Below are 18,126 nucleotides of genomic sequence, written 5' to 3' on the forward strand. Positions count from 1 at the left end.
GTCACGGCAAACCACGCCAAGGTGCCACGCCTAACACACTATTATAGTACTAATATTGGTAATAAAAAATGCAGTTTGTGATCAGCCCTAAAATGCAATTTGTGATCAGCCCTGCTGTTTTGATTGTACGTTTTCCTCAAATGCAAGGATGTGCTCTCTGCTGGCTTTCCAGCTACTGTGTAGTTAAACACTCAGTACAGCTGAACAGCCTTCTCTTTTTTTTTGCCACAGCTGTAGTGACTTGGCACGAAGCCTTGACAGAGGTGAGAGAGTGGGCAATTTATTACAAGCCTGACCCTATATAAGACATCCTACCTACACTACTGCCCCATAATTTCTACATTACCTTATTTTACCCAAATGTAACCCCTTTCCTCTGCCTCCTTCGCCACCCCTTAATGTGCTTTTTTTGATCTTAGTAACCAAACATCTGTATCCAGCCACACCCTGCTTGATATCTATAGAAACGTATGCACACAGTTTCATAGAAATTCTGTTGGAATTAACAATTGCACATTGGGTTTGAGTATTTTATCACTCTTCCCACACTAATCCCATTCTAGAGACTCTTCCATCCTCCATCTCTCCCTTTACTCATCCCAACCCTCATCTTACTACTATGATCTCCCTATTAACACTTTCTAGATTCTACCTTCTTCTGTCCCTCCATTATTCTATTCAATCCAACTAACAGAGTTACATGTCCACTTCTCAAATGAACTCATATTTCCCTATACTAATCCACCACTAATCCTTTTTGGCTCCAGAGTAGCATGCTACTCGCTGAAAAGCGCTTCGACACCTCGACAGGGGTACTAAGTGCTATGTAGATACAATTACAATGGAATCCTTTCTCTCTCTTTCAAATTCTGCAAATGACCTTAGTGAGCTCCTATCTTCATGTCTTTGGTAGAATCTGTTTTGTTCCTCCCTTCACACTCATGCAATGCTCATGAAATCCTTACCTGCACATTTATATCCCCTGGCCTAGATTCTTACCCATCCATTGTTTATCCACATTGCCAATTATTGTAATTATGGATCAGTGATTTTGGATGGACTCCAATTATGGATCAGTGAAACTTTTGAATGGAATTCCCCACACATACGTTCTAAAGTGTTCTTTATGCCCATAACACAGCTAAGGTTTCTCTTTCTATGACAGAATAGGGACTGGAATCCTTACTGAAAGAACAAGATGGATCAGCAATTGATAACTTCCACCTAGTTTTTAATTTGATTGAACATGGCACCAATGGCTTATGCTTTAACATCAGTATCAATAATGTTTTTTTTCCTTCACATTAATCATTTCTAAGCACAAACTAGCCTTTATTTCCCTTCCATGTTTTCATTTCTTTCCATGCAAACAAAATAAAAAATGCAAATACATTTAAAATTCACGTAAGTGTGCAATAATTTTAAGGCGTTAGTGGGTTTCAAGCAGGTAAAAAAACAAAACTACAATTGATTCATAAAATTAATCAGCACACGTTGTGAGTTGGTTTTCTCATACCATGTAACAATCATTAAGGCATATATGTATATGAATTACGACCTCGGGAGTTCATGTCAATAGAGAATTATGCCCATGGTTTTTGTAAAGTATTTATCTGAAACAACAGAATAACACAACACATTTTCACTAATACACATACAAGCCTGCGCATCCTGACACATGCCCAGGCATTCACAGACACTTATGTCTATTCACATGCATTCTTGTGCTTTTGTGTAAATTCCCATGTAGCCTTTGCATGCTTGTGTGCTTGCACAAAAATGTGTGCCCACGCTAAGTTAAGTGCACAATCACCGTGCAACACAGACTGGCTCCTATTTGTCATCACGCTCATGGTAACGCACACAGGTGAAGACACACTGGCATATGCACCTACTACACATACACATTCAGCTGCCCCCATACACTCTCACATGTTCGCCAGCCTACGTACACACTTTCACACACACGCATGGCCTCAGTCGTCCAGACCCACATATCGGCTGTCTCCATAACACACACATAGGTATATTGTTTACTATAATGTATCATCTATCCATAGTCTAAGCAGGACGGAACCTCTTTAACCATATACCTCGGCCCATACATACCTTGTGCAATTGGATGTCGATATATAATTTCTCTGTCCTGATGTCTTGGGTACTTTATCTACTCATATAAAGGATAGGCAAAATGGAAGACTCTAATCTTGCTTGTCATGTTCCACCACCGACTCGCAGCCCTGATCCCACCTGCTTAGCTCCTGAAGGCAGATTGTTCTGCACATAACTGGACCACAGCAAGTCCTAGAAAGTTATCTTTGTTTCCGATCTTTTGAAATGCTGTGCCCAGTACCATGGGGCAAAAGGCAGTGTGAAGAGCTGCACTAGGTAGCACATGAGGATCCTCGCCCAGAAGCCAGCCAGCCCTTGCTTATGGATCAGTATCTCAGACACACTAGATCCGCACTGTGGTCAGTGTCATTTATTACAGCTTCTAGAGTCTCCAGTGCTTTTTCTCTCTAGTGCAAGGCATCGGAAAAAATGAACATATTCACATTGAAAAGCTTATTTTCTCCTGTCCCGTTCAAATAGAGGTCACAGCAATACAAACTCTACTTCTGCTCTTTAATAGGACATGTTTCAGTCAGGCCGCGGGACTCTCACAGCCCCCATTATATTCTGATCTCCTATACTCCAGTGATGCCTGGTCAGAGAGGTAAAAGTACCACTAACACAAGAAATTACAGTGTGACAGACAAATGAAAGTATAACAAGACTCAACCATGCCAAGCTTTAGTATATCATGACAGCAGGCTCTGTGCTAAGTGTTTTATTTATTATAATGTCTACTGTGTTCTTATGCACGTGTTAAAAAAGGTGCAGAAATGAATACAACACCTTCGAAATGTATGTGGACCCACATTGATGCCCATGCCATGTCAGCAATAAGGGTGTGTGAAGCTGCAAAGTGAAACCGTTGGTTTACATTTTTAACCCTTTGCTGTGTTTACCAAAATGTGATGTTTGTGAACCGAAAAAAAAGGTTAAAAAGGAAATCTTGCTAAATTTTACATAGTTTTGCTGAACTTTCACAAAAATAAATTGCAATTTTCCCCACCCCGCAATAGTTTGTGTCCTGTGATAGGCATGGAGGAAAGTCTAGAAAATATTGCAATCAAGTTGCAAGAGGCTCAGTCACTGATCAAAATGGTAAGATAGACTTACAGCTGCCCCCTGTTGTTGGTGAGCATCCAAAGTATTTGCCATCCCTTCTGCTAATAATGAGGTGACAGCAGAAACATCCCTCAGTATTTCTACTGAACCTTGAACAGCCGATTCAGATGTGCACCTCCACATGAGATATCAGTGTCCCTGTCCTGCAGGAGTAATATTACACGAAACAGTGGATACACCCTCATCAAACATTTCCTCATGTGTCTCTGTTCTAACAGGTGCATGAGCGTGACTTGAGGATGACGTTCCTTCCTCAGTTCCAGGAATGTGTGGAAGCTGGAAGCTTCAGCGTCATGTGCAGCTATAACAGGTATGGGGTAGCTTGGCTGTTCTCCAACACACCTCCATTCATTGTGTCGCCTTGCCAGACGGTTCACATAGGGACTAGTCTCTGCAAACAGACCTCCAGCCTACCACAAGACTCCGCTCCTAATATGATCATCTAGTCTGGTACAACCAAAGTTGTAAGCCTTCAGGCGTACCATTGGGTCAAGCTGCATGTCCGCTAAAAAGGTAATGCAAGGCCTGGCTTTCAAAGACTAAAAGACTGAGTCAAACAACCCCAATCATCGTTGTTGTGGGCCAGAAGCCCCCTGTCTGCCTTGTGCTTCCACCCAAATAAGGTCTGACTGTGAGAAACCACTTCACTGAATTTGAAGATTGGTTTTAGTGCAATGCAACACTAGGTTTCTGTCTTGGGTACCATATGCAAAGGGCACCATAGAGTTTATAAAGATGCCCTGGGTGCACCCAGATGTATTATTGCATAGGGTGGAAAACATCCAACCTTGATTACTTTGAGAAAGGATGGTCCCTACTCCTAACTCAAGCAGGAATCAGTGTACTTATGCTCGAGAAGGCTTAGGATAAACCCATGGGTTGGGGAGGATTCTTGGGAGAAATGATTATACTAACATTGAAAGCATCTGCTTTACAGTTTAGCTCTGCTGTTAAGACAGGGAGGTGACTTATTGTGGGACAGAATGTGCTTTCCTCTACTCATTTTGGTAGCATTCTTACTCTGACATAATGATGTCTTCCAATAGAATCAATGGAGTACCTGCTTGTGCCAACGTGAAGTTCCTGACTGACATTCTGCGCATCGAATGGGGATTCCAGGGCTACGTGGTGAGTGATGAAGAGGCCTTGGAATTCATCTCACGGGCACACAAGTACACAAGCTCCTTCCTGGAGACTGCCATTGGTGAGTATGGACCCAGTAGCAGATACGATCACAAGTAAAGACCTGCTGGTGAGGATCAGCAGACGCACACATCACAACATACAAATGAACAACTATTATACACAATTTCCACACACCCACCACAGCTCTGCTGTTGTCCTTTGTCTGTGTCACCTCAAAGTTCCATGCAGGAGGTTGGGTTAGCATATTTTCACTGAGGACAAAACGCTAAAGAACAATGTCCCCATTAAGAAGTTAGAGAAACCCTTAGTAAATATTTACACATGTCTTCTTGGATGGCTCGACAAGGGAATCTGGACAATCCTGAACAAGTATATTTCCCTTGCAAGAAGAAATAAGCATGAACAACTAGAAGGGGCAGTATCTATTACATGATTCTGCAAACAAAAAATGATTACCAATCTGGGCAAGAGAGCATGCCTCTAGGTTTTATTGTGTATAACGTTTCCTACCAGTGAAATTAATTCAGCATACTTTGCTTCCAAGAGTATCACAAAAGAGAGATGCTAAAAGGACGCTTTGTCGCAATTCTGCTCTTTCTGGACATTATGATTGGACTATTCCTGGAATGAAAACATGTTTAGAATACTAGGAGACCTCTAAATCTCACATAAGTTACAATTGTAAATTGTATTCCTCTTCTGTTTTATGCAGTGTTTTTGAAACCATAGTTATTTTTGCATCCGCCTTTACTGATTACGCCATATTTATACATCCTTTTTGATGCCCAGTCACTGGCAAGACTTCTAAAGGTATCAGAACTCCTTTGACGAAATTATCGCCATGACGTAACTGAGCCACCAGGTGGTTTATATAGCAAAGACATTTTCTTGCACATTCTCTTCTATAACAGCAAGGAAGTTCAAACGAAACACAGGATGACAGAGCATGTTCACAGGCAGTGATGGCAATTCAGTTGAGATTATAGTACATACCAGAGTCTGTCTTGGGCTTGGACACCATGCCCCCTTAAACAATCAGTAAGTCATCTTGGTCTGGAAAGCTGAAGAAGGCTGGTGCATTCTCCCAGAATTATTCCGCTATGGGAACGACTAGGCTCGGATTAGGAGACTAGAGCAGCAAAGAATCTAGCATCTAGAGAGCCGAAGCTGTGACAGCCATCCCTATAGATTCCCATCTCATCCTGCTAGATAGGGACTGTGTGACTGCAGTCCTTCCTGCCACCCCTGTGAAGCGACCATTTTGGGATATCGCACTGAGGCCCTTTGAAATTATTTGCTGACCATAGTACCTTCTGTGAATCTAAGAAGCCTCTTCTCTTCCAAGAATGGTCCTCTCACAACCCCCTACCACCACCTAAGCAAAAACTTCAGAGGGGAAAAAGACTGTTGAGCGACAGCAATGATGCAACAGGGATAAGCACAAAGCGCATTGCCATGATGCTTTTTGGACACTTGCATAAAAGTTGATTCACTAAAAAAAGAAAGGTAGTATTAATGATAACAGGCACCCCTGGCCCACCAATGAGATCACAGGGATGCCCAGTATTACAATATTGGTCCCTCAACAACATCCTATTTGATGCTGAGTGGATAGTGTAAGGGAAAGGAGTGGCCACCAGTAAATGGGACTCTTCAAAGCCCTGTTTACATTGTGTTTCTGCTAATGCTGTTATGGTATCTAACAGACAGGATAACAAAGGCAGTAACAGGAATGCCAAAGGGTAGGCAACGCTGCTCCCCCTGACTATCCCCTGTCCACCTCCTGCATGAATGACCTTCCTTCCCAGTGCCTCAACTGGACAGTCAATCACTTAAGCTTAGGCGGTTAGTATCTGATTGCTGATGTCCCCGTAATAAATGCTAATCTTCAGCTCTACCATCTTCCCATATTTCACACTCACTGAGTGTTCGTAAGCCTCAAGTCAGCTAATTACCAATTGAATCGACAATCCCTCTAAAGGCTACTCTCCGTCCCTTCCTTCTGTCCCACCACTCCATCTCTGACACAGCCTTTCAACTGGCAAGTCAAGTGTCATCAGACAACTAGCATCCATTGGTCAACATCTGTCTGAAAGACTTCCCACCGTAACACGCCAAGAAATGCTACAGAGAACTGCAGTATATCAGTCGGATCATTATGGACTCTCTAAACTTCCCTAATTTCATTGTTACCCATTTCCTCTTTGTCGTTTGAAGCAGCTGCCACCAACATGTAATGCATAATAACGATCCAAAGTAAATAACTATAGAATAGTTTATATTGAAACACACATCTCCTCATGTTTTGCTCCGATCTACTATTGCACATCAGACATGAGGTTAATACACTTCAGTGCAGAAGTGTTTGATATAACATCTGTGTCTGTCATGGAAGTGTCAATACACCTTCCCTGTAAGAGCTCCTAAGAATGAGGAGGTCAGAATATGGTGTACATTCTGATGAAGGGATAGGTTCACATCTTCTCCAGTCCTACATACTCTTCTCTTCTCCGTCCTGCCTAGATGCTTGCATGACAGGGGTATCAATTCCACATACAGCACCCAACACCATCATTCAGAACCAAGACCCTGCTCTTTCTTCTTCTCTAAATCCTGACAGCTGCCTCACACCGGCCGGTTGACCACTACCTCCCTTCACTTCTAACGTGTGTCTTCAAAAGTGTCAGCCACCAAACAAGGGCTGTTTATGGGAGGAACGTAAGGCAGAAGATGGGAAGGGGAAAGAAGGAGAAAAAATGGAAGAAAAAAAAATGAAAGAGAGGAATGAAGGTTGGTGGCAATGTATGGATGGGGAGGAAAGTGGTGAGGTTTGTGAGAGAGCAGGAGGGAGGTTGGGAGAGGGGGTGAAGGAAGGATGGGGGGCAATGGAGGATTAGAGGAGGAAGAAGGACAATCTTTCCACTGCAGATTATTCGGAAAGCACGCACAACAATCTACTTAAATACAGATTATTGAAAATCAGCATGAAGTAAATAATCGTGTCCTCCTGTACACTGAACATCCTGATGTCCTAAAAGAATCACTTCTATGTGGCTAGTAAGAGTTTGTACAGCAAATTTTAGGCAGTCCCTGATTTGAGCGTGGCCTGGAGCAGTGACAGAGCCTTCACTTTTTTAACATAGCCTCTGTGAACGCCGGATGCAATCTGGAGCTCTCCAGGAACCTGGCTGACAACGTCTTCATGCGGATCAAGGAAGCGGTGGCCCAGGGTAATATCTCACTGGAGGTAAGCAAGACTCCCCACAGTACCTGGATGTCTTTCAGTGAGCTCGCCAGCTCATGGCCCACAGCTTCTATTGTATTTTATAGATTAAATCTAATAATTATGATATTGACTGTTCTAATATGATTTAACTTTGGGTTGACAAGCTGCCCTTTCCTTTATTTTAAGGTTAACTTACTCCTGGTGCCAATTTATCCTTTCTTTTGAGTTTGAAGCTGTTTTGCTTCCAAACCAGTCTTATTTCGAGTTTGTTGTTACTCTGCTTTAGCTGCTACAACCCAATCTTAAAAATACATGCTATCCTTCTTCTTGGTGCTGTCTCTGACATGTTCTCTCCACCTGAGGCTACCTAGTTTATTGTGTCATTCCAGCTTTTACTCTGTTTGAGGGACAATCCATATGGTGTCACGAAACCCCCTTTCCCTTTGTGTGGCTACCTTCATTTTGGTTCGAGATGAGTCTTTCCTCCGAGAATGAGCCTGCCTGGTTTGTATTCTTGCCCAAGTCTCTTAACTGTTTGAGGCTACCCTGCTTCTTGCACCCCTATGGCTTTTTTCATTAAGCTCTCCTTGCCTGGTGCCAGTCTATCCTTCTCTCTGTTTAAAGGTACCCTCCACCTGGTCACTACGTATTGTGTATATTGTATGTTTGAGGTTTGCCTCTCGAGCCCTTTCAGTCTTTACTCTGAGTTCATGTTTACCCTGCCTTTATTGGCTTTTCATCTTTTCTAAGATTTCAAGACAGACTTACTTCCTGTTTAGCTCTGTCCTTCTTTTCTGAGTTTGGCGCTGCTCTGTTTCTGTGCCACTTGTTGTTGTTTGCTGAGGTTCAGTCTACGGTACTGGTGCCTGCTGGCCTCTACGAGTTTGAGGCTCCCATGCTGTTGATGGACCTTTGTCTTCTCTTTCTGCACTGAATCCCTGTCAATGTCTACTCTCTCCTTCTGCAGACTGTCAGAGAGAGAGTGCGTCCATTGTTCTATACCCGCATGCGCCTGGGAGAGTTTGACCCCATGGACATGAATCCCTACAATGCCTTCAACTTGAGCATGGTGCAGAGCGAGGCACACCGAAACCTCTCCCTGGAGGCTGCTCACAAGAGCTTCGTCCTGTTGAAGAACACCAAGAGCATGCTGCCCCTGAGCCTAAGCGACATTACAGGGCGTAAGATTGGGGTAAGTTCCTGGTACAGGAGATATTGAGTACACACTGGTGAAATGCGACCATATGATCTTCATTGGGAGGCTCGTGGACCATCAGGGACAACTGACACATCATTTCAAAAAATTGACCTTCAACAAAAAGCAAGGCCAATATGTCTGGCAATGGGTATTCATTTTCACTGTTTACATGCGCTGCATGCACAAATTATGCTTATCACCTTAAACTCTGCCCTTTTGGTTTTGCCAGCACTGGGATAAAAGTAAGAAAACAAAACTTGCTTTCTGTACAGAATGAATATATGGGGGATCAATAAATGAATTTGACGCGCAGCGTAATGATCAATTTGTCTTTTCAGATGTAAAATAGACCCTTGTGCATTCCTATTGAGCTACTGTTTGAAAGTCAGAATGATACATCAAATAACCAACAGCATGAGCTGAGAGAATAATACTTCTCTGGATGTATCAAAGCCCACTATGTATATATTAAAGATTTACAAACAAGAAAGGCTAGCACATAGGTGCACTGTCAGACCTAAAAAGCATATCTGTTTCATACACTACTATGTTGTAAAGACAAGAAGCACATGTGTACCCTTGATTGTAGTCAAGGCTGTAAAGAGTTGGTAGCAGGTGCTAACCCTAGTTGACCTTTGTTATCCCCGGTCCGTGCCAGTGTGCCTGTGCCAGAGGTGCCAGGGACCTTTCGCTGAGGGGATCGTGTAGGCAGTAGCAGGAAGAGTTCGCTGCACATCCCAAGGGCCCCATGTAAACACTACATTGGAGTGTTCTTTCGCCCTAATTCATAGGAGGTTTCCACTGACTCCAGCCTAGATATCTTTCCTAATCTAGAGAGTAATCCATTGAGTGCAGGCATCATTTTATATACTATATTCACGGAAGTGAATTTAATAATAGTTATAAGCACATCTCTGTTGCCCTTGGCAGCCTTTTAATAGATGCTCACTTTAAAAAATCATCACATAATTATTTAATCATGTATTAATGATCTTCTTCTATGAATGTAATTTCGCACACTTGGGCATATAAAACTCATTAAGATAAACCCTCTGCCCGGCTGTGAAACAATTTGCATGGTTTATCTCAGTGAAAGTAATACAATGATTTTGATAAAGAAAGTGTTGATAAAAATGTACACAGGTCAAAATGGGGGCTTGCTCAAATTAAAACCATCGTGACGTTCAGAATATATGGGAATAAATATTCCTTTATTCCTTTCACAGTAAATTAAAAATACTGATAACGCAGCTAACACGGGGACGTAGAACCAAGATGGTTTATATATATTATATATAATCACTATACATTATATCAGTATTGTTTTAATTCGATTCTACTTTCATTTTTTCTCATAAAAATTTTGTTTTCCACTTGAATGTTGGAGTGAGTCATAACAGGAACAAATTATTTTTCTCTGAACACTGTAGTAAAGTGTGTGTTTTTTTTAAGCACAAGGAACTAATAAAATGTTGTAATATAATGGTAACAGTATGTTACACCTGAAAGTATAGGAATCAAAATGTATCAGTCATGCAGAAACATGTGTGAAAAGAAGTGTTCAATAAAGAATGAGTCGAAATTCCATTAGAAAATATGATGTGCCCCGCCCACAGCTTTGTCTTTAGGGTTTGGTAGAAAAATGGTGGAATAAGTGAAAGTTATGAGGCTTTTTAAGATCTGAGTGATTTACAAATCTATTATGTGCTCGCCCAGGGTTCCTTTTCGAGGTTGTCAAATAGTGTTTTTGCCGGAGTTTTACCTAAAATTAAATTAAAGGAATTTAAGTAATTAGAGACAGGTCTATTAAGCATTTTATTGGCCACAGGCGCTCAGATTCGGCATTGTCAGATGTCCTTGTATGCTGTGTGTTAATGCCTTGTGAGTGAAGTGCAGCCACGAAACATTGACACGTTACCGACACTTAGAAGGAGGTTGTAACTCGTCCACTAAACGGAATGGGGGCCCGTGGGACATCTCACTGTTTGTGAAAGTTAAAAAGCAATTTTGTTGGGAAGTAGAGAGTGGCCCACAGCACCACTCACAACACTCAAACAAACAGAAAAAATCATCTTTAACGTTAAGGAAAACAGGCTGCATTTTAAAAAAGTTTCCTTTTTTTTTCAAAGGCGATCACTGACAAGATGGTCTACTGATCCCAGCAGGCAACCATCCCTGTGATGGCCTCCTTAGTGAGTGTCAGTTTGGGACCTACCTCATTGATATTCATGAGGTAGATTGGATTGCGACCTGTTATTATTTGGATTTTTAAGAACCAAACTATTAGCACATAGGTCATTTCTTGAAAATCTTTACTGGTTGCAAATATTCTGGTCAAATTTGTAACTACTATTTTGTGACTATATATATATATATATATATATATATATATATACACACACACACACACACACACACACACACACACATCTGGTCCTTAAAGCCCCAATTATTAATAAGTGATTCTTGATTAGTAGAACATTGAAAATTGATCTAAGGAGGGGAGAAAGGTAACTAAATAAATGCTTTTGAAATTTCGTTGATGAAAGAAAATTAAACCAGTCTCCAAGGTATCCTAGATAAGGCTTTAAGGAAGCATGATGGTGAAATGCACTGACATTTGTATGGTTGTAGTGCTCCAAGTGAAGACATAAATCTAGGTGATAAAGAAGAAAACAAAGTGATGAAACACATTCTTTCACTTCAAAATTATGTCATTTTTCCCTCAAAAATGTGATGAACAACTGTTGCAGGCCGGGCACTTCCATAAAATGGGGTAAGGGTGGCGCATAGCGGAGGGGAGATGTTACTGCAAAAGGCCTGAATAATTATGTTTTATTAAGTGCATGTGGAGAACTGCAGCAGGCAAATTTATATTTTGACAGAAGCACCATTCTTGTGCTGACCAACTCACCTCACACAACCCACAGTGCACTCAAGTTGCCCTTATTACTAGTGGCCTCTAAATTTTGAAAGGACTGGTAACAGCAGTTACGAGTTCATTCGCAGTTATGAGATCCGTGGCAACTCCACTAAGAGCACCTGAAATCTCCAGGTGAAAGTTTGGCCCGAAACAAGGTTTTACCAGGGGAATCGGACCGGGAATTTCTGATTCCTCAGTACTTCCTCATTTCTTAGTGGTCCCTCAGGGTTCAACTCGTAATGGTGTGGATTGTAACCACCCCTGGAGGCACTGGTAGCCCCGGTATTGTTAACTCTGGGATGGGGAGAATTTGAACCATTTACTGAGCCACTCATAATGAGGTGCAACCTGGGCTTGAGGGGAATCGCTGCCCAGCATGTTTAGAGGATTTTCAAGTGCTCTGTAATACTGCACAGTCACTAGATGACATTAAGGTGAATGGCAGTGAGGCTCAAATACTCAGAGTTTCAGGCCCCATGTGGCACAGAAACATTGAGACTAAGAGACAAAGAGGAACATGAATGTGTAGGCACAGGGCATGTCGGAGACAGGGAGACTCAGGGTCCAAAGGTTCAGAGAGAGAAAACAAGGCTCAGAGACAGGCCCCAGACAAAGTGAGGCTCATATGCCAGGTGACTCTGAGGTACTGAGGTTGAAAACAGGAGAAGAATCAGACAACGTTTGGAACATAAATAAAACAAGTGACTACAGTAGGCAATTAGTAGGAAGTATTAAGGAGACAACAGAGAAAAGAGGCTTTCTACTGCAATGCAAAGTGCAGAATACCGGCTACAAAATTTAGGGCAGAATATCAACTACCACTAGATCGTAAATGGAAATATATAGATAAGTGTAGGTTTACTCTTCTTAACTCCACATCTAATTATAGTGAAAATACATATATTAAAGGTTCGCAATAGTGGTAGTCGATATTCTGTAATAATTTTTTTCTGTAATAATTTTTTTTAACAAAAGATCAGGTATGTAAATTATCTATCACTACTTTTTCACCATAAAGGAAATGTAGGATGGTTATAACACAAATAGTATGTGGAGCGAGAATTGCCAAACAGGCACTCAGGAGGACATTCTTTCGATTAGCAATCTCCAACCGCAGAGTCGCAGTCACTCTGGGAGGAGAACTCAGATGAGAGACCTACTAGCCCAGCACATGAGCATGTGACTAACGCTGATATGGCCCCCCTCACCAGTAGCTAAGATTGAAATCCAAAAATATGTAAAGTTCTGAACACATGATCATGTGCATCACAAGTCAAAAATGCAAAATTTCAGGACACAAGACCAGCATAAAAAAATTGATAACAATGTGCCATATGAGCAGCTGTTAGAGTTGAGGTGGAACATTCAGAAGACGCTGCCTTATCAGCTCACCTCATTGACTGTGATATGCTTGCTACAGGTCCTGGGCCCTTTTGCTGACAATCCAATGGTGCTGTTTGGGGACTATGCGCCTGCGCCTGATCCGCGGTATATCTCGACACCCAGGTAAGGATGGAAGCTGTTTCATACACTATGTTGGAACATCTTGACATCAAAATGAACTAAGAGCCCACTTATGTTGCAACAAACAGTGATCCGCTTAGGGAGAGGCCCAAGAAACATTAAAATTTACATACAGTTCACAATTTTATGGCTTAGATAGCAGATGTAGGCAACTCTTATACATTTGTACAGCAGAGGTATGAATCGGGATACAGAGAACTTACATATTCAAACGACAGATAGTAGAAAGAACATGAACCATCACACACTATCATTAAGTATCCCTCCTCCACTTCAGATGTAAGCTAAAGACCGACCTCTTAAAAAAACAGTTAACACACTGCAAATTCCCAGTTTTGGAGCGGTAATGTCTCCTGCATGGTATATGTGTGTGTACCCTTGCCTTGAGTGCCCAACTGCATGTTGACTTGTTTCTTTGGCCCTTTCATTACACTTATCTAGCATAAGCGCAGAGACCTAGGCATGTCATTCGTAATGAGAGGTGAAGAACCTGTTCTGTGAATAGCTCGGCCAAGCAGCAAGGTCTCCAAGGTGATCTGGTTGCTCAAGGATGTGGGGTAATGGTCCATGGCCGAAAAAATAAGAATGAAAATGGCGAGAAGTGATGTTGAACTGGCTGAGGAAATTGAGACATTTCTTGCACTGTCTAAAAATTTGATCTTGAGATTCCTGCTGCATGGGCACCTTCTTTATCTGTTTGTCAATAAAACTGATAAATACATTTAAAAAAAAAAACAAGAATGTATTCTGTGACATGGAGGGATACACAAAGCATAGCCTATGTGGCATAGGACTATTGTCCAAGCCCTGGGTAAATCACATAAAACAGTGGTGGCAGCCTGCTGAGTTTTTGTGAACCATTAGTATGACCAGACCTTTATCTTTGTATCAGGGAGAGTGCTGTTTACTGAAGCCTCTTATGTAAAGGTTGGCAGTTATGTGAACTTCAAATCCATGCACTGACATTCTATATACATGTTGAGCGTGACTATGTGCAGTGAGTGCATGGCACATGTATGGTAGTAGGACAGAATGTATGCTGTGAATGTGAGTACGGAACCAGTTGGATCCATTTTGATAACCTCTGGTTTATCCTTGCACAAGATGAATAGTAGCAAGAGCTTTCCCAGACACTGGAAGTATGTGCACACAGTCCCTTAGCTGGAGGCTGGAGACACAGAAGTCAAGGAATCAGGACACCCTTCGAAATTCGACAGGAGCCTAGTAAGCAAAGAGCTGCTCATTAGTTCATCCTTAACACTTCCTTTGGTGGGTGGTAGGTGTAAGACTGCAGTTAGGCCGGGCCTGCCCTTTTGACTGCCATGGATTATTCATTAAGACAGATGGCAGCCTGCTGCAGTAATCTCACACGGTACTGGACCTTTGTTTTGAATACTCTAGCTTATAGAAAATATTATTGCTATGTGCTGTGAGGACCATTTACCTTGCACAAAGGCTGTGCTTGAGGAACAGACAATTAAAGGACATTTGAAAGAGAATCAGACCAAACCAGTTCTGAAACCGTATGTGGATCCCCATCCCTGCTTGAAGAACATGTTTAAAGGTGTATTCAAAACCATCTCACTTGCTTCCAGTTCTCTGTCCTTCAAGAGCAAGGACCTGCATGTTCTACACTACTTTCAAAGGACTGCTGTGTGACTAGGGCTGGTGTCTGCTTTTCAACCAGACTCCTAGCGATGAGGGTACCTCACCAGAGGTCTGTACTTTATGCTGGAGGGCTGAGGGGCTTTATAGACCCCAGACAACTTCCTGCCTCCATAGAGCTCAGAGGGGGAAGGAGTATGCTCAGCCCTACAAGAAGAGATGCCCAGGCTGTCCCTAGAGTGAGAAACAACCAGAGGAAGTGAGCAACTACAAGGGAGCACAGCCAGGAGTGAACTGTGAAAAAGGGGTCCCCCGGTCTCCCTGAGCAGTAATATCTGTGAACTACACCAAGACCTTTATTTTGACAAGCACTGTGTGAAGTCGGCACCCTTGTTGAGGGAATGGTGCTGTCACTGATGATGTTGGAGTCTGATATTCGTTGTAGCTTTAAAGTAGAAGACATGCTAAAAAGACACTCAACTGGTGATGACTGGTTCAGAGACTGCACCTGCCATCTATTCCGGCCTTGTGTGCACTCAGCCTTGAGAGGCTACTATTGTGGAAGATGGGCTCTGCAGTATGAGCTGCAACACTTAACCAACTCTGTCATCAATTACTGAGCAAGGTCGCCACCATTGCCCCCTCTCCCATACTCCAAGAGCCACAGTCGCAGAAGTGAGACTACTTCATGCGTCTGTTTCAGACTGTCTGAACTGGGTCTACAGAATGCAGGTAACTGTGGAGCTTAACTGTGAGTGAAGTGAGAGACTGGGGAAGCCTAATGAGTTCTCCTATAGAAACCTAAAAATATTTAGTGGCTGAACTTAAAGTGGTGAAGGCGAATAGAACTATGCACATCTAAGCTGTGGGGTGTGTTGAGTGAACTGCATCTGTGCCTAATCAGTGTCAGGGCCCAGATTTATGGGCTTTGTGGCGCAGGGCAGTGTAGCACGTCACCATGCTGTGCTGCCCCGCGTCACTGGCAAAGGGCAGGAATATGTGGTATTTAAAAGAATACCGCACATTCCTGTCCTTTCCCCTGTGCTGGCACCCTAGCACCATGATGCAAGGGTGCCTGTGTTGAATGTAGAATTGTTTTTGTGCAGGAAGGGCACAAAAAACTCTTGAGAGGCGTTTTCCTCTTTTCATGTGTGCTGCAGTAAGCAGCACACATGGAAAGAGGAAAAAAAACAAGGTGAACTAAAGATACTTCTCCTAGTAATGCCTCTTCTGGGGAGGCGTATCTTTTTGGCACATAACCAGGTTTACAAGTTCTTGTTAATCTGGGAATGCATCAAAATCCATGGATGTTGCATGGGAACACCCATGCAACACCCATGAAAACACCTCCCTGACGCAGAGTAATGTAACTCAACAATTTGTGCTGCGTTACTTTACTCAAGATTTATAAAGCCATGTGGGGCCACGCAAGGTGGCCCTGCGTGGCTTCATAAATCTCACTTAAGGTTTACGTCACTCTTGCGCCATGTTGCATGGTGCACAAGCGACGCAAACCGGGTCATACATATGACCCCAGGTATTATAGACACAAGGAAACACCGTTAGTGGGGTGGAGGGTACCGAAAGGGTCAAGTGCTTTACAACTCTATGCCTGAGAACCCTAATTGCACTTTGAAGTATTAGGTTGAACACTTTCTTTTTATTTTAACCACTTTGTTGTTTGACTGAGTCTTGAGCTCCCGCTCCCCTCACTACCTCCCCGAGAAGCCTTTGACTGCTCACCCTTCACTGCCCTGTGGCCCCTCTCAACACCTAGTCACATTTTAAAAAGTCATTGCTGATTTATTCTAATTGATGGGCAGGTTTTCTGCATCCACAAAATGTCTCTAGAGCTCCAAAGGCTTCATTGTCATCATTTGGCTTTCACCTGTGTAAAATGTGCACAAAAGACAAACGTACATTGATTTTTTTCTTAATTTGTTGTCACCCCTTATCTGTATCAGGGTTCAAATTGACTCTTTACACGTGGTGTTCAAATGACAAAGTTCACAAGTCTTAAGTACTGTTTGATTTTTCCTTAACATAACAAAATTTAATTGAAGAAAGCAATGGTATTCCAAACAGTCTTGTCGATCACAGCCAGTTTACTAATGCAGACAGTAAAATACAAGCCTGTGACAGCCTTTATCACATTTTGAAATAAACAGCATTTTAATGGAAATTTTATTTTGAAGTTCATATGGTGGGAAGTTTTTTTAAGCTAAAATAATCAAACTAGCTGAAATTTGACCTTGGACTGTGCTTTCCGTTGGCTATGGTGTTGAGTATCGTGTAGCCTGAAAACAAATAGCTTATACATTGTCAATTAATTCCTCTAGCATTATGGCACATACATTATTCGGAATTAAAACATATAAAACCCAAAAACAAAAGAAAATTGAGGCATTTTTCCAGAGTACAATTGTTATGTATTAATCTCATAAAAAATCGTGTTTGACTTATTTAAAAACATAACACATTTCTTGCTCACAGTAAATTAAATATTCAATGCACTTTTCAAACTTTGGCCCATGACGTCCATTTAGTTACTGCATCTTACTTCAACAATAATGAAACAATTCTTTTTCAGTTTGTTGCAAATATTCTTAGGTGTTATCTTAAATAAGCTTCTAAATTTGAAAACTACCAGCTCCTACATTTAAAGTTGCCAGCCATGTTAATGTTCGAAATGTGACCGAAATTATTATTGGTGGTTTCATTAGTTCTATTACATTGGATCTCCTGTGTGATGTTACGTACTGGGAATGAATATCCTGATGTTTTTTGGCTAATTATAATAATAACGTGTTTATATATAGCGTTGAAAGCCACACTAATGCCATTTATTTGTGCTGTAAATAGAATATGTTACTATTTAGTTTGTTCTGTTGCGTACTTTGTTGGTAAGGTTGGAACAATACCTGGAGTTTTGTTACTTTCCCCAAACTTTCACTGAATGCCAAGTCACCTGTATTCACCCTAGGCTGCAACCCCTCCCTCAAATAACGCATTGCCAAAAAACAAACACAGCCTGGTACCAGCTCTCACTTCTAAAGAAAGTCAGTCTGTTTCTTTAAGAAAACAACTTTTCATACCTGTTGTTCAAGCTGTCGTACTCTTGCATCTGGATGGAGGACAAGGCCCTGCAACATGGCTTACTAGACGCCCAGGCTGGCACCCCTTAAGGGCAGCCTACATACCACAGGACATCTCATCCACAGCTGTTGTGAAGTTATTTTACACTCTGCTTAGGCACACATATTTTAGCTT

General features: G+C 42.0%; 1 protein-coding gene across 1 annotated transcript in view; it reads left to right on the forward strand.

Moving 5' to 3' along the window:
- The window catches only part of LOC138284728 (uncharacterized), a 108,454-nt gene that overhangs the window by 42,323 nt on the left and 48,005 nt on the right, over positions 1–18,126 (forward strand). The window contains exons 6-10 of the mRNA XM_069223842.1: positions 3,453–3,544; positions 4,281–4,438; positions 7,524–7,627; positions 8,574–8,798; positions 13,148–13,233. Coding sequence (XP_069079943.1) covers positions 3,453–3,544; positions 4,281–4,438; positions 7,524–7,627; positions 8,574–8,798; positions 13,148–13,233 — 665 coding nt within the window. The remainder of the gene's footprint in view (positions 1–3,452; positions 3,545–4,280; positions 4,439–7,523; positions 7,628–8,573; positions 8,799–13,147; positions 13,234–18,126) is intronic.

Source organism: Pleurodeles waltl, chromosome 3_1, assembly GCF_031143425.1.
Source record: "Pleurodeles waltl isolate 20211129_DDA chromosome 3_1, aPleWal1.hap1.20221129, whole genome shotgun sequence".
In the NCBI taxonomy this organism is placed as follows: Eukaryota; Metazoa; Chordata; class Amphibia; order Caudata; family Salamandridae; genus Pleurodeles; species Pleurodeles waltl.